Genomic DNA, 17,858 nt, shown 5'->3' with positions numbered 1-17,858 from the left:
CTGGAAACTGACACTTGATCCTGTCTTATATTTTGATTCTTCAATATACTGTCTTGTAGTTATTTAAGTATAATCCAGTTATTGTGTTGTTCTGTAACGATGACCTAAACCAAAGAAGTCAAGGAAATTGTGTTCGACTTGCTTATAGTTACTTAGCTGCAGTTAATTATGTGTATGTGCTATTTTACAAAATGCTCTGATATTACATTATTTGAGGCGGTAAGCATTTTAAAATGGCTTTAATGGGTCAATAGCTGAAAATTTAGATGAGGACTAACTATATGTCCTTTTACAAAGTTGTAAGTCTCAGCAGTTGTAGATACAAAAAAAAATTCTATGAGCTGTGCCTGTGGGTGTCATTCAGTGGGATTCTGTTTAACTGTTACAACCTGGACCATGCCTTTTAGAATCAAGAGGTCTTCGTCAGTGTTACTAATCCTTCTGCCCTCCCTGGTTTTGAAGTGCTTTGCAAACCAGCAGGTTCTGTATCATCATCTTCATACCAGAAATGGTGCATATCCTGCAAAAGCACAGCTTTTTCCCTAACCTCTGCACTGGTTACTGCAAGTGTGACTAATCTTGTAAGAGAGGATACAGGGCCTGATTTTGATGGAGTTTTACACTGGAATAAGTAGAAGTAACTATGTTCACCCTGGAGTACCTCCCAGGCTGTGGTAGGGAAGGGGCAGCAGCGTCAGTTCCCTGGATTTTGGGAAGGGCAGGAGGGAGAGTACTCAGTTTCCAAGGAACTAATATTTGGGATATAGAATTACTGGAATTTTCCCTCAAAACAAAATACATATAAATAAACCTAAATAAGTCATTCTCTCTTTCCCTTTTGTATGGTAACATCACTTAAAGTGCCCGTTGCAGGAAAATAAATTCCATATGTAAGACTGGGTAATATCCCACTCAAACTGCCAAATTCCTTGGATGACTTTGAAAAATTTCCTCCTTGGAAATACCTCCTCCTTGTTTGCTGTTAGGGACAGTTGCGTTGGAGCTATTCTTACCATGCTCTGTTGTTTGTTCCTCTCAGGAGTTCCTCGGCTATGCTTCGCTCACTTTGAAAGCCGTCTTCTGTCAGAGAGGCTTGGTTGCAGGCAAGGAGCAGCAGACATGGTAAAGGCAAGGTGGCCAAAGTCAACTTGATGGTTATCGTTAACATTGGTACAGGGAATGAGTCTGCCATGACCAAATCACTGCGTTCTCTTTAGACATTTAAAGTTTCAACTTGGATGGGGTAGCAAGCTACGGCTGTGGCCTGTTCCTCCTTATAGATGGACCTAGACCTTTATGTGTTCAAGTTTATTAATTGGATAGAACTTAGAAACTTTCCGAGAACAACTTCATTTCCTCTTGTCCTTGTCTGTGGCCCAATAAGAGTTACAGGGAATGGCTTAACTGAGCTGCCCTTATTTTACATATGCCGTTCTCTGGCATGTGACTGTTACCTAACCAGCAGCAATGAATGTTTCAGTGTGTCCAAATAACATAGCTTCATGTACTGTGCTCATTACTAAAACATGAAACTTATCGGTGTCCTTGCCACATTGGCGGCGCTCTAAGATTTACGTCACCAACACCTCATTAGGAACCCTGTAAACTGTGCTCTTTGCTTAGCAAAGATGGTTTAACAAGTCCACAGTACGCTAAAAAAAAGTATCTTGTTTGATCAGAAATTGTCTGGCAGTCACTACTTGGGTTTCTAGCAGAACCACACCATCCCATCAGGACAGCCAAGGAGGGAGAGCGGGCGGGCTGGCTGGGAGTGGTTGGATGTTTTAACCTCCTCACTAGGCATATTGGCCCATAATATTTATTTAATGTTAGTAATAAGCATTTTGCTAAAGATGTGGTTGATGTATGGAAGGTATAAGTGAGGAGCTGTTGTCAAGGAATATGAAGGGTTGCAGATGCATTTAAACCCAAGGAATTGCATTTTCTCTAAAATGATGAGAAAGAGTAAGGACATTTTCAAGTGGGGACGGGAGGGGAGGACAGAGGAAGAGGAGGTACCCCAAGCTGTATGAGCAGGAGCAGTTCTGAGGATTTGTGCTTTGTGTGTTCCTGTGACAGCACAGCTGCTGAGCTATGTGACCTTCCAACATTTGAGCTCCACCTTGTTCACTGCATTATGCTTTTACCATATTAGCTGCTGCTTATGCTAAGGTGAGCTCTTCACGGCAGTGGCACCTCTCCTGTGTCCGTCTGGCACGCTTGATCCCACATGTTCTGGCAATCAAATAATAGATGAACAGCAAACATCTGAATAGCTGTTGTTATATTATGCTACTGCTTTCCAGCCATGGTATTGCTGTGCCACTTTTAATAATTCAGAAGTGACGGAGAGGTGGGGGAGTGAAAGGGCTGCAGCAATCTTTGTTTGTCTCTGTAGCGTGACTCCTCCTTGGTGGCTCTGTGGTTACCATGGAAACAGGAGAGGGATGGCACTGCACCGGTGGGACCGGAGTGGGACTTGTGGGTCGGCTCTGTTGCAGCTGCACACCTGCACAAAGGGGACAAACGAGGGCTCGCTTTCCTCTGGTTTGGTGCCTTTGCCCCTCTTTCCCTCAGCGGTTTGTGGAACTTAATGGTTACACACGTGATGGTCCCAGATGCTGGTGTAAAAAGACTCCTTAGGGTCTTTTTATTAGTGATTCTAGCGAATATGTGCAGTGTCAGAAAATGAGCATTTCTGGTGGTCTGGAGGAGCTGGGTGGGGTAGTGGAGGAATACGATCATGAAACCTGTCACTGGTATAAACTGGAGTCCTGGTTATAGTCAGCCTGTCACTACTGGAAGGTTTTTTTAATATGTGTGAAATGCAGTGGCACTTTAGGGGATAGATTTACCGGAACAGACTAAGGACCACTTCACTGACAGTTGCTCAGTGCAGCATCCTCTGTTTTGATCAAGACTGAATCTCATTTTTAGCAATTAGAAATATATATGTATATAAATATATAATATATATCCTAGTCACCTCTCGCACTAGTTGTCCTGACCTGCATAAAGCCAGTGTTGAAAGCCAAGAGAGGCACACAAGGGAAGGGGAGCAGCCCCCTGCATCTCCAGGTTGTCACTAGAGCTCCCGCGGGCTGTGCAGTGCAGGCTTTGGGAGGGGGAGGACAGGCAGGTGTAGTTACTCCACATGTTTTAGGGCTGTTTAAGCTGCCCAATCTGCTAGCATTAGCTGTGCTATCTAACACCCGTGTTAGGTACTTAGATTTTCAGAAATTATTCTGGAATTGCTCTGAAGGAATGACAGAAAACCTCTTTTACCTAGGGATTAGAGTGGAACTTGGTGACTGGCTTGAAATGGACTGTTGGACTATTCTCTAACTGCAGGCAGGAGGACTGTTTGATTCAGTATCTCTGCCCATCATTTCAATTACAGACTAGGGAAGGTTAAACAAGATTTTCTTTAACACCTTAGTTTGTTGGCAGCTGCCTGGCAACTGTTTGCTTGATTGCTTTAGATTGGGAGCAAGGCAATAAAATATCATGTAAACCCACTCTTCTTTTGAATTTCATGGCAAATAAATACTCTTTTTCCACACTAGAGACTTCTTTTGAAGTCTGTGTTCATCAGAAGATTTGTCACTATGGGAGCAAGTGATGAGGTTTAATTTACTTCTGCTCAGTTTATGTATACAAGTGAGGAATTGCTGTATAGTGAACTTAGACTTGAACGAAACATATGAGCACATAATGAGGTTGTTTCTCCCAACTGTCTTTGTGGAACTTGAGAAATAGTTCACAAACCTTCTCTTGTGCTCCATTTGCCTCCATAGAGTTTGCAGGCTCAAGGTACAAAACCTTGAATATGGAGTATATCAACTTCAAGTTTGTAATCCATGAAGCAGAGTTAAGAGAAAATACTGAATATATGCTAGCAAAAGCTTAACCATACAGTTCAGTGTTTTTCCTCCAAATGGCAGATCCTGAAATTTAATTGCTGATGATTTAAAACTCTGATTTAAGGGGAAAAGAAAAAAGAAGAGTAGAACGACACACTTGGGCACCAGAACTGATGTTCAGGAAAGCCTGCTCTGAGTGGTTTCTTGCAACGATCTTGTATCTTCAAAAGGGATACTACCCTGGTACTTGCAATTGGGAGAATTTTGCTATTTTTTAATAAAATAAATGAAATGTTTTTTATTTTGAGTTGTGGGTGTGTTGGGGGGTTCTTTGAGAAATCAGCCTTTGGAAAAGTAGATGTTGACAGCAAAAAAAATGCGCTGAAAAATAGTAGTTCAAGGTGGAGTTCTTTTCTGTTTCCTCCAGGTTTAGCTTTGGTCCTGAATCTGACATGTTAAATGTGCTCTTGTTAATTGGAAAACATCCTCAATATAAACTGCAAATTGCATCGCAAGTTGTTAGTGTCTCTTTCTAATACATTGTCATCTATAGCAACTGTTCTTCAGTTCCAGTTAACACACAAAATGGAACGGAGTCCAGCACAGTGGTTCTTATCAGTGCAGCTTTTGCCAAGGTTAACAATGCACTAAATTATTGCCACTGAATTCAGGAGAGGTCTCTGAAGTCAGAAAACATTTATTGAGTGTGTGATGTCATTTTATGACGTCATTCTTTAGAACTGCAGTTTAGAGAAAACTGACTTCTACTGTAAGTATAGTGAAGTTGTTGTCAAATCCTAGTCCTGCAGAGTGATTTGGATTAATTTCCTGTTCCACAGTCCTGCAGTGAACGGCCTCTTCATCCCCAGACTACAGGAAACTACTTATTGTGTTGTAGGAGGTTCTGCAATGTGTGTGTGTTTCAGGGAGCCTGACTTTTCAGGACACGTGCAGGTCTTCGCTCTGTCCCAGTAGCTGATGGAAAATGAAAACATTGCAGGCTATGGAAAAGCAACTGAGAAGCAGTTCATGGAAAACTCTGCTGTAGAGGTGTGGGAGCTGTGCAAGATTGCTCAGGTTTGTGTAATCCTGGTGCACAGCAATGGTGTGATTGCTCTGTACCTGGAGTAGAAAATGCCAGTTTTGTTGGTTCTGTAACTGACACTTTTTTAAAGGATTTTACTTCGACTTTCAGCTGAAAATTCATCTCTGAATCTTCCAGTGGATGAATATGTAATTAAAAGGATGTATTTGAATAAGGCTAAAAATTCGTAGTCTAAACAAAGGTTACAGGGATGCTTCAACAGGACTGATTCAGTGACATTTTGCTCTTGGCTCTTCTCACCCTCTAGGAGTATATCAGAAGTGCTCCACCTAATCTAATGTGATATTCTGCCTCCTAACCCAGAGATTCTAAGCTCAGAGCTGATTCTGCTGGTACTCATTGCTGAGGTGTAAGCAGACAGGGTCTGAACACTCGTAAAAATTGGCTCCAGGGTGCTAGGAGGTGATGATATTGAATTACTTCTTTATTTCATGTTGGTTTGTGTTTTGTTTTGTTTTTTTTTCCCAAAAATAAGCTTAAAAGTACGACAGTCTTTTCTCCCTCCAAAAGACATGCTAAACCTAAGCTTCCAAATCTTACTGTAGTTGTTTCAGAGTTGCCCTCTTGTTATAGTTGACCTGTTTAAAATAAAAATATTTACTTATAATAATTTGTGCAGGAACATGTTGACTCTCATATTATCCACTGTTGTTTTTCACTGCTAATTTAGATAAAGGACAATTGTGATTATTTAGGAAAACAGTTCAGAAGAAGCGACAACACTGAGAAATATAGGGCTTGATGTTTAAAAGTCACTGGGAGAAATGGATTTTAATCTTGCATGTTAATTTTGGGTTAAAATTCTCTAAATAAAGAGAACTCCACTATTAAACCTTACTAAAACTTCTTTGTGAGTCTCAAAAACACTGATTTTAAATCAGATTTTTTGTTTGTTTAACAGAAAATACTTGATTTTGTGTAAAACTTTATGGTTCCCATACCAGTCTTGTCCTTTTTCTAGGATATTTTTGATAGACCTTTTGTGTAGATATCCCAGTTCAAGTGTGTAGTAACTCTCGTAAGCTACCAAAAGAATTGACCATGGTTTTGCAGAGAGGGGCTCTTAAAGAGTTACTGTCAATAAGTGGTTTATTTAATGTTCTTTAAAAATCAGTATGAATTAAATGCAGTTTCTGCTGCAAGACTTTGAGGATTAAAGCTGTATTTACAGTTGAGGGGAAAAGGCATTAGACAACTAAAGGCATTTTAGGGGGCTGGAGCTCGTTTTTGTTAGATTATAAAAGTGTTTCATCTTGCACAGATGGGGGAGTGATCCTCTGTACAACTCAGCTACCACTTTAGCTGATATTGGCAGGCTTTATAGGGGTGCTTTATCCCTTTGATGAGACCTTGATTGCCACTCAAGAGCCAGATACAGCTTGCAGCCATTGCACTTCAACTTGTGCAAGCGTATGACGAAAGAACATGAAGATAGATGTTTAAAGCATGCCTCCCCCATCCTCTGCACTTCAAAGGCTTATTAAGGTTCATCAAAGAAAGAATCCCTTATTTTTGGACAATTCTGAGCTTTGCTTTTCAATTGAGCCCCCCTCAGAGAGGATTTTGAAAGTTTACTTGCCTCTCTGCTGTGTATTTTCAGGTGCTTTCACAGTTGGCCTTGTGCGACAGTGTCAAACCATCCATGGACGTGACAGGACCTGTATTCCTCCACGGCTGCCTCCTGAGTGGGTCACTACGTTATTTTTCATCATTATGGGAATCATTTCACTAACTGTCACATGTGGTTTGCTGGTGGCTTCCCACTGGCGAAGAGAAGCTACTAAATATGCCCGCTGGATAGCTTTCACTGGAAGTAAGTGACCTCAACTACACAGTTGACCTGTATGCAGGATAAACTGGTGGAGTCTAAAATAACACTACAGTGTTGTCAAGGAGCGCTTAGGGCTCTTACCATACAAACGATTCCTTCTCTTTAAATACCACATCGAAGGGAAAAATAAAAATATTCAAAAATCAATGGGTTGGAATCTTAAGTAAGTATAATTGAGAGGGTTTAGTAGTCTGTGGGCCCAAGGTGAGAGAAAGGAAGGCTTGAACCCTTTATCTTCCTTGGATGGTGCCATTAATTGGCCTAAGAAAATGGGCAGGGATAGGAGAGGTCAGTCCTGAATTATGTGTCTGATAGTCTTTCATGCTTCCCCACTCCCATAAATCCAGTACTTAACTCCTAGCAGAAAGGAATGACTGAAATTCCCTCTCCTAGGAAGAGGAGGCATCCGAGACTTAGTACAGTCTGAAATCCATCCCTGCTTCATGTGTCTGGTGAACACCTCATCCAGGGTTGATGCTTCACGCTCACAGCAGGTGTTTTATTCAGAATATCTGCATCCTAATTGGCTATGCAGGAGGATTGCCCACTGCAGAGCATCTGTTCTGCTTCACAGCACCGAGACTTTCACTGCCATTAGTGACCCGCAGCAGCGCTTCGGCTGGAGGGAGGGTACCGGCGTCCTTCTGCTCCCCCTGAGCACCAGCATAATTGCTCACAGCAAAGGCTGAGCCTCCTCTAGCCAGCCCCGTGTTCCCGCACATGTAAACATATCCTATGGCTACTTCAGTGCAAAAGAAAAGTAGTTATAACAATGAAGGGAAATAATTTTCAAATTTCCTTTTCTTGGTGTGTGTTACAGGCTTAGCCCAACTGTGAAATGATGCCTTAATGGTGGGGATGACAGCATGAAAAAACTCAAAACCTGAGGGCTTTTAAATTGACTTGAATTATGACATACCACTAAAGGTAGTGTGAACACTAACTAGAAAATGCAAGTTTGTGGTTTACACAGGCATAAATAAGGTTTAATGGAGCTCTGTGACAGCTAATGATATCTAATATGAATGAGATTTAACCTTGTATTGGGGGAGGGAATAATATTTAAAAAGCACCGAGCTTCAGCAAAGGTACTTCACTGAGGCACTTGTACAATCAAAGCCATCCTTCTGACAACTTCGCTGCATGGCATATTAAATTAGTAGTGCAGCTCTTGCAGACAATGGAGCTATTGAAATGCTGTATCCATTATGATTGACTTTTATTTCTTTTTCTGGTGAATGATTAAAATAGCAGACAAGAGTGTTACTGAATATTCCATCCCAACTTTTCCAGTGCCCTTGTTTGTTTATACATATTTCATGTATATCTAATGTGTGCAGAGAGGGTGTAAACTCAAAATTCCTTATAAAATTAAGATGCTTACAGCGGGCTGAAGTGAAAGCTCTAAGGTAAAGAGGGGTTTTGGGGTACTATATATTAATAGTTGAAGTCATCATTTATTTACTGAGGTCTTTTTTCTTAATTAAGTGCTTGTATTTTGGGCTTTGTGTATTTTAATGTGGGTTTGTTGTCTGTCTTTTTTTTTAAATATCTCCAATTGACACATCCCTACATCTTTAGTTTTCTACAACTGTGATGGTTAATTCAGTCAAAAAATTTGATACCCTAAAGCTCTTTTTTCTGCAGATTTCTTTAGGCTTGCAACAGGTCCATTATTAGAAGTCCAAATATAGAATGATATTCATTTTATTTCAGCACTTGCCTTTTTGTTATGAGATGTTTAATAATGAAACATATTAATTTGGGGTTTTTCTCAACTTAGAATTATTCATAAATCTATTAAGATACGATTGCTGTTTTGTCTCAGTTCTAAAATTCAACGTCTTAACTATTCATCTCCAATGCATACGACTCTGTGACCTTTGCATTCCTGTTAACAATGATGATGGGAAATTTTACTACTTAAGTCTCTTGTAAGGAAAGTCACTTTTGGAAAAGAAGTGAATGGGAGGAAGAGCTCTTTGTTTTTCAACAAGTTGATGAGAGTGACTTCTGTGGTTCATTGGATGGCAATTAGTAATCTATTTTAGATAGCATTAGGAAATGTAGCTGTGTGGAATCAACCTGGAGTACCATGAACGGATCCTTCCTGAGAAGTGTCAGGGCTGGATGATGAGGACGTGTGTAACTCATTAGAAGGGGGCAGGGAAAACTTCATGCTTGTATTACATTTCTTCTGCAGGCAATTTCAAGACTCAACAGCCTAGTGTAGGCTGCTAGCAGATATTCTTCTTGCAGAACTTTCTGAATACAACATAGGACACGCTGTCCCAGGCAGGCAGGGAAGTCTGCGGGGACTGCAGGGGCAGCTGTGGGACAGGCAGCTCCCATCTCTTCAGATGCACAGGGGTCTAGAGTAAATGACCCAAGCACAAAGGAATCCCCCTGCTCCGCCCTTGCCTCTGACAACAGCAAGGAAAGTCTGGTAAGAGGTCACTCTTGCCTGGTTTATGCTGGAATTTATGTATAAATATATAGCTGGTGTTTTATGTGAAGTTTTTTCTTGTTGTCATGTTGGATGACTCCAGATTTTTTTCAGCTGTGCATCTATAAATATGAGTTATTGCTGAGAGTTGCTCTTGTCTGTCTTGATTAGCTAAGGGGACACATGAAGGACAAAAGTTTGACCTGTCAGTTCTCTTTCCTTTATACACTGCTAAAAGGATGTACCTGAGGGATTATTTACTAGCACAGTATTTGCATCCTTCGCCATCCATTGGTGGTGTTACTGCGCAGAAACTTGTATTTCTGGCTTCTCTGCAAAACACTTCTGTTGAGAGAAGATTTCCCTCCTCCAGCTCACTCTGCATGAGTGACAAAAGTCACAGGCAAGTGCAACAGTTTTCCTTCACATCCTGCACTGAAGAGTCTTTCAAGAATCAGAGCATTCCTACCAATGCAATAGGTATTGTCACTTTAGGCATAGATACTATCAAAACTATCATTGCTGTTTGAGTCCTGTTAACTGCAGTACCAAATCCGTACAATGTAATGGAGAGTGGGTTCCTCCTGGCGTTCCTGTGACATAGTGGCATTAGTTGGGAGCAGGACAAATAACCTTCCTTTGGCATTGTTCCACGTTGTCTCCAAAATGGCTCCTTTTTTACTGTTCCTACTTCAAATTTCTCTAAACCTCTTGCTTTTTTGACAGACACCATTCAGAAGCAGACTAGAAATGATTGGTTTTTGTTACCTAAATATTTTGGTAATAGAAATTACATTCAATAAGTGTCTTTTCTGCAAATTTTTCTACCTAAGGAAGAATTTGTAATCATAAGTGCTCTTGAGGGAGAAGTTTTTTATGGGTTGCTGAAGATGTTGCTGGAAATTCACTGAGTTGATACTAACAGATATGGTGAGTTAGATTTGGACTATAGCTTGTATGAGGAATTCCCATCCTCTACCTTACAAACCTCCTTTTGAAAGAATTCACACTAAGTTACCTGAGAACTTCGTGTCTGGATTTTAGTTGTTTGGTTTTTGGTTATTTAGTTTGTTGTTTAGAAATTTATCATGTGGTCTTTTCTTAATGACTTCTCAAAACTTTGCCATAATTCAGGCTTCCTAACATGACAGAGACTTAGATCCATCCGTTTTTTCATTTGCTATTTCATTAAACTCACAGCAGAACATGTGCACTGTTATTTGGAAGAGAAAAGATGGATGGTTACTTCTGTAATAAATGTTTGAAATGTGTGTGCATGTCAGCGTTCTGCATACTGCCTGGACGTGCAGAATTTATCTTTTCCTCCTGCTGTGAACTGAGGGAGTTGAGGTACCCGCACCCTTCTGTCCTTGGGCAGGAACACAAGGAGACGCAGGGCAGACGCTGAGCTGGTGGCACGGTGCTGCTGGCAGGGCTTAGGCTTAGGAGCGCCGGTGTGCGTATGTACAATGCACCCCAAAGAACAGCGGTTTAGTAGAGAGGGATGAAGATCTGTTCTTCAACCATATCCATGAGGCCACCAGAACTTTTCCAGATGCGTAGTTCTTGAATGTAATAAAGGAGATTTAATCTAGAAAGTGCAGGTTGTTTTCAGAATCCTAAAGCTATTTCCTGTAAGCGTGTTATTGTTAAAGTACAACAAGTTTTCTACAAAACTGGAATGCTCGTCAGGGTCAAACTGGATGTAAAAGGAAGCATGCTGGGTTACAATAATGTGACTCATACCCAAAATATTCAAACTGTTATTAATAGTATGTTGTGTTACTAATTACACACCCACCACTGTTTTCTGGACCACTCAGGTGTAGAGCTTTTCTGTGCTTACACCGATCTGCACAAGAAATACACACCCAAGCTTTCTGTCCTCAGATGGACCAGCTGTTGGTTAAGATACAATTTTAAAAAGGGAAGCAGTCTTTGAGGATTCAATTGTGTAGTGGGCCAATATTCAGGTAGATTAAAACTTCTATATTATTTAATGTTTAACATCTGGTTGCTGATTCTTTGGTTTTATTTTAATAAATGGCCTAATGAGGTAGCACTGAGCAGAATGTAGTAACTGTGCAGTTGCTGGATTTTTTTTGTTTATATATTTTTTCTTCCCCTTTAAAAAATGATCTGCCAGTAGTGTTACATTAAAAGCAAGACACGAGCTCACTCTAGTGGAACATTTCCGTTTTTCCTGCTCAGTGTTGTCAAATGAAAGAAAGTCTTATCCTGGTGCCAGCTGCTTTTGAATCGAGGTGTTTTTGCAAGGTGGTGTTGTGATGCAGATCACGGTTTATGAAACTGTCCTTTTTTTTGTTTATGCCCAAGTCATACTTGAACACTTTTGGAATTCAAATTCATCACACCCATAACTAGCCTGTTCTATACAACATCAGTAGTTTTTTCCTCGAAGCTGAGACCTGTACTACGCAAATCACAAGCTTTGAGCATTAAGGTATGAAATACGTGATAAACTGTTTGTCTTGGGTAAACATGGAGTCCACAAAAAAAAAAAAAAGGTAGAGTGGGCATGTAACACTGGAGCCTATGTATTTAGTAGTGAAGTTACGTTAAAAATGGTTGAGGCTCTTTCAGCCCATAATTTCCTCATTTGGAAAGACTAGAAACTTTGCCCTGGTAAGGCCTAAGGGGACAGGCAAGTTCTTGAATTTGTTTTATGTACCTTTGGAAACAAAAGTAGCTGCAGCGCTGCTGGCTTGCACAGGAACCGAGGAGTCAGGCGATGGTTATCACTGTTCCCAGAGGTTTTTATTGTCGCTTGTTTGGCTTGTGGGGAAGCTCAAGCAGGGAACAGCATCCACAGAGTTTGTTCTGTCCCTTAGTGGTGGAGTGGAGAAAGGGGAGATGAGGACAGCACCTGTGTCCCTTACTAACAAAGAGCTGCAGTCTGAGTTCACTGAGGGAAGACTGAAAAAATCAGCATGTAATGCACTTTGTTCAGGCAGGAGCATTGTAAATTGGCATGAACTTTCTTTTTCCTGTGGCTAGGTTTACAAGTAGACTTTGAGGACCAGGAGAGGCTTCAGTGTTAGCTGTGCATCACATTAGGAGATGTTGGTGTTAATACGTGGATTTGTAGGATTGGTGGGAGAACAGAGTAAGCTCAGCCCCTCTCTCCCCTCAGTTATAATTTAAATTTGTTTGAACAGGTATTGGGATGCCATGTTCCACTCACAAATAGTGTTTGAAACAAAGCTGAAATACGTGGATGTGAAATAAAAGTAAAGCACTAATAGATGACTGAACTGGTAGAATCAGATAAAATTCTGTATTATTCTAATACTGATTAAAAAAACCCTAATTATATACTCTTGCATATGCAATCAACAAATTCAAAAGCTAATCCTTTTTATTGTGAAGAGTGTCTTGCCTCTTAGAGGAGCCATATCTGGAAGTCATTCCCTTGGTCGAGAGAGCAGAGCCCTGCACACTGCTATGTTCAAACTGACCAGGGTTACTCATCCAAAGGTACGCTACAGGCACACTGAAGTTGTCATCTGGGAAAGATTATAACATGGGATGTTCTTTCCTGGATTGGGTCCAAGTACTGAAATGCGTCACGAGGAATGTTGGCTGCTATCGATACCTGAAGGCCTGTGAAATCCATAATGTAGTTCTAATAAATGGCTTTAGTGGGAATTGTGGTTTCTTTTTTGTACATCCATGCAGAGCCAGTTGTAAGCACGAACTGTGTACCTGAGTCTGTTCAGGTGAAATAAAAAACCTCATTGCTTGGTTCTCTTTGTTCATGGAGTCTGAACTTGGAAGTTTTTCACCAAGAAGCTTAGATTAAACTGAATCAGAAAACTTTCTTTGTATTCTAATGCAAAGTCCTAAGGATATTTCATTATGTAAGGAAACATTCATATAACGTTAGGAAACTGGTATCTTTTAATCGAAATGAAGCTGCAGTGACAATCTGTGTGTTTTCTATTTTTTAGCAAAACTTACACAGAAAATGAATTTGTGTGGAAGAATGGGAGAAGGTGACTATGGTTGTAAAAAGCCAACTCTGATAATAGAAAGGAGATTGTTCAGTGTTGAATGCTAGTTTATCTTGACTTTGGGGGAAAATGACTCTAACTGGAAAGTGATGAAGTCTGTGACTAATCTTGTGGATGGTGGTAGAAGTACCTCCACCACATTTTTATTCTGTAAAGACACTTCATGATGTATTGAATAGGACCGAAATTACCATCAAATTGGGGGTCTTTTAGGCTTTCTTGGGAGTAGATGAGGGATGTTTTAAAAGCCAGATAAAGCCTACTCAGCTGTTTGAAGCAAGTTATGTACTGGAATATCTCAGCTCTTCAGTTTGGTCAGAATACTTTACTTGCTTTTCCGGACGACTCTGTGAACTGGTAAATATTTTGACTTCAGCACAGCAGTGACCATTGTCTCTTTTCTCTTTTCTTTGCAGTGATTCTATTCTGCATGGCAGCCCTAATATTTCCAATAGGATTTTACATCAATGAAGTTGGAGGTCAACCATATAAATTACCCAATAACACAGTGGTTGGGTCTTCGTATGTACTGTTTGTCTTATCCATTTTCTTTACAATAGTGGGACTTCTATTTGCTGGCAAAGTTTGTTTGCCTGGCTGATGAATGTCTGAACTGTGGGACTTTATTTTGGAAAAGAACAAGACGTCAGAATTGCATTCTCAGGAGGATGCCTAGATCAGACTATCGAACACTTACTGAAAAGAAGAATGCTTTGACTTGTTCTCACTATGCACTTTGGATGAAAAAAAAGGAGAGCCTTTCCCATAACCAAATACAGACAACGTTGACTAATCTCCTGAGCATATTTCATGCAGTCAGGTCTGCACTGTGATAGGAACTAATGAAGAATGCTTTACACTGAGAAGCATAATGTCCCATGTTACTGTACTGTTCCTGTTTTTAACGTCTAATGATTTGGAAGTCAAAGTATTTATGAACTTTGTGGTAGACCAGAGGGTTACAGAGGAATTCAAGTGAGGCTGGCCTCACTGTTTAGGAGATTAGTATTTTACATCTTCCTTCTGATGAGCAAAGCCTTTGGCACCAATGTGGATCAATGTTGCATTACTGCACCAAGAAGCCAATAGATCAAAACATGTTCTCTAAATGTATGTAACAGCAAGAAGACATACATCCCCTCCTCCCCCATAAGCTCTAGAAAAACACTAAGGAACATTTTAGAGGGGGATTTCTTCCTTATATTTATATAAATATATATATAAATATATATATATATTTTGCTGATGCAGTATACAGTGTGTGTGTATGTGTGCGTGTGTGTATATACACATATGTATATATATGTATATATACACAAATGGTTCCTGGAAAAGACGTCAGAACGCTTTGCTAGCAAAACACTGTGGTGTGCAAAACTAGAACTCAATAGAAAAAAAGCCATTTCTCTGAAGGCCACATAGCTGAGAGTCTTCAGTTTACCTCATTCTTTGTAGCAGCCCTTGATTTTAACAGTTTTTGTAATAGGTACAAACGATCCCATGCCTTTCTAGGTGCAATTTTAAGTTAAGCTAAAATTCTTTTTATGGTAATTTATTTGTATATGAGGGTAGAAGGTGAGATCATGTCATACCTTAAAGTTAAAATCCTAATTTTGGGAAACTGACACTATTTAAATTATTAGCAACTGTTGTACAGAGAGTCTCTTTTTTCTACTGCATTGTTACATTATCATTCATATGTATTCAAGCACAGCATTTCACCATAGATAAGTGTTTCTTTAGCACAAGTAAAACACAGTGTTTAAAGTAATGCAAACACTATTCCACTGCAATGATGGATGAATTTATTTTGAGCATTAATTCATCTTTACAAAAAAAGAGCAATATAATAGTTTAAATAATATATACCTTGTTTACTGAATTTGTTCTTTTAAATGTGGATTTAAGGGCCACCCAGATTTTGAGTAAATATTCCTCACTAAAGGTAGTTTTATTTCTCATCACAAAGATAAACCTTTGAATCCATGGATGTCATAATTCACTACTCAATATAACGCTGCAGCAAGTACCATTTAGTGTCCCAGGAAAGCTGCCTGCACTGTATTTATTTTCCAGTTAACAAGTGATTTACCTGAGATTCATTATGAAAACAAACAAACAAAAATGTGTATGTTTCAAGAGCTGTTTCATTGAGCTTATTAAGAAGAACTGCATTACTGAATAGACATTTTTCTCAAATGTTAGTGAGACTGTATTTTAGAATGAGGTGGTTGTTAATGTAATCAGCAGTTTCCAAAATAGTCACTTATCAGATAAGCTTAAGTGTTTGAAAATAAGACAATTTGCACAATTCTTTTAAAATGTGTGCCATTCAGACCCTAGTGGGTCCCTGTCCTCCTCCTCCTCCTCCTCCTTTCCCCGAAGTGTTTTAATACAAAAAGGTTATTTGCTGAATTAAATATTTTTTCTTTTGAGATTTTTGAACAAATTGCCAATGGAATGGTCTATAAATGTCTTTTTTTTCCAGTCAGCTCACTCACAGGTAGAAGGGAGTGTTTATGAATCACTAAATTTTTCTGAAGTACACTAATCTGTAAATACAGTCAGGTATCTACTTTTGGAAGTAGTGGTTTAAATATTATTTGGTTCCTAATTTAAGCCTTCATCTGCATGGGTAGGCTGAGATCCCCAGTGATGTTGGTGGATGTAAAATGCAGGGTTCAGCTGCTCTGTATGTGTCTAAATATTTGATGTTATCACTGCTGTGTCCTAAGATGAAGTATTCACTAAAACTTAGATCATAAATTATGTTGGGAAAAAAAACTAAAAAACACCTTTTTTCAGAAATGTCACTCTTGTAAATAGTTCTAGGAGATTTTTGTAATGAGAACACAGGTGGCGGGGAGAATTTTTCAGCTACTGATGTTTCTCATCCCCCAACTTACTTCAGTTATAGTAACATAATGTATACAGTGGATTTAGGCTTAGATTAAAGGGATCTTCATTTAATAAAAAAAATACAAACACTTTTCTTGGAGCATACCCAGACTGTGGCTGGCTGGCTGGAAATGGATCTGATCTGCCAATGCTACTGGTATGAATTATTAAATGATAGCAGAGATTTAACTAGTAATTGTTTAAATACTTGAGCATTTTAAGTCCAGAAATAGATGCAACCGTCTGCATTTAAAGAAAAAAACACCCAGTAATTGAAGAGACGGCTGTCAACAGTTGCTTTTAATAAGGTCACTAAGTACTATATAGTACAGTATTAATTTATAGCAGAAAATCATATCTTGTAAACTGTATATAAAACACTGTTTTATGGTGCAATCATTTGTCAAACCTTATGTCTGTTACTTTTGTTTTAAAGTTGTGTGCATTCTTTTCATACCGAAGAGCATCACTGTAAAATCTGCTGAAGACTATTTATAGGTTTTATTTGCACAAGGTTTTGGTTTAAACTACAGGAGGTTTGTATTGAACATGCCTGAATAGCTGTAGACTTTTTCAGTTCATGGAAAGCAAATGTTTCCATATGAATCTTCTCCAAAGGTAATCCCATATTTGTGTGAGTGTTTACATAAACTTTTCTGATTCAGCCAGCCATTATATCTAACTTGTTGAAGGACACCTCATTTCATGCATCACTAGGGATTAATTAGCCTTTCGCTTCAAAATTCCCCCAAAGGTATGATGTCCCATCACAATGTGATTTGTGCACACTTTGTTGTTTATTTGGCTAACAAAATGTAAGACCGGAAACTCAAAATAACCTTCAGAAGGAAGAACTAGTTAATCTGTCTGTATGAATGTTACTGTTGAGCTCAGCTGAAACAATCACCTGGGAGCTGTTTGTGGGAGCCCTGGGGGGGGCTGTGCCTCCCTGATGCACCAGTCTGACCCTTTAAGGTCGGTTTGCAGCGATGCCGGTTTCCTGAGGTGCTGGCGGCGTGCACCACCCCAGCCCGTCCTCTGCCTGAAGAAAAGCGCCAGACCAGGGCCCTCCTGTCCTCTCCGGTGTTTCAGAGCCATCGTTTAACCACTTGAGAACACAACTCGTAGGTTGCTGTTTGCCCCAACACACACACACACACACACACACACAAAGTGAAAGCTGTCCTTTAAAACCTTTGTGAAGGATGAAAATGATGAAGGAAACGGTGTCTGCAAGCAGGTTGTCCTGCCCGGGCGTCGCTCGAGGCCTGACCATCTGCGTCCCTCGGCCTTTACTGAGAATTGTTTTCTAATTGGTTGGAACATTTTTCAATTAATGATTTCCGAACAACTGTTAATACAAACTGTATAAAATGAACATAATTTTCTTCACTTGTATTTTTGTTATTGAGCGAGTTTATCAAAATAAATTGTCTACGAAAGCGACTGGCCCCGGCTGCGCTGACTGGGCGCGGCGCCGCCCCTCGCCCGCACGTGCCGCCTCCGCGGCGGGGTTCCCGCTGCCCCGCCCGCTGCCCCGCCCGCTGCCCCGCCCGCTGCCGCCCTCAGGCGGCGGGAAGCGGCGCTGGCGGCTCCCGCCCGTGGCCGCGTCTCCAGCGGCAACGCCGTAACACGGCGGGAGCGCTGCGCCCGGCGGGGCGTGCGGCTGGGCGGCTGCTGC

The 17,858-nt window shown here is 40.3% G+C and overlaps 1 protein-coding gene across 3 annotated transcripts in view; it reads left to right on the top strand.

Moving 5' to 3' along the window:
• Nucleotides 1-17,613, top strand: part of MOSMO (modulator of smoothened) — a 31,779-nt gene extending 14,166 nt beyond the window's left edge. The window contains exons 2-4 of one of the 3 annotated variants that reach the window (XR_014185359.1): nucleotides 6,569-6,781; nucleotides 7,620-7,726; nucleotides 13,696-13,827. Coding sequence is in view for 1 of the 3 variants with exons in the window: in XM_082064989.1 (XP_081921115.1) it covers nucleotides 6,569-6,781; nucleotides 13,696-13,880 (398 nt within the window). In the remaining 2 variants the exon portion in view is untranslated. Of the gene's footprint in view, nucleotides 1-6,568; nucleotides 6,782-7,619; nucleotides 7,727-12,652; nucleotides 13,252-13,695 lie in introns of those variants that run through there. The other 2 variants (XR_014185360.1, XM_082064989.1) reach the window with 2 other exon arrangements.
• The last annotated feature ends 245 nt before the right edge of the window (nucleotides 17,614-17,858 follow it).

The sequence above is a fragment of the Streptopelia decaocto genome (assembly GCF_964273445.1).
Source record: "Streptopelia decaocto genome assembly, chromosome: 13".
In the NCBI taxonomy this organism is placed as follows: Eukaryota; Metazoa; Chordata; class Aves; order Columbiformes; family Columbidae; genus Streptopelia; species Streptopelia decaocto.
The sequence above is the reverse complement of the archived record's forward strand: the minus strand, read 5'-3'. Positions and strand labels throughout refer to the sequence as shown.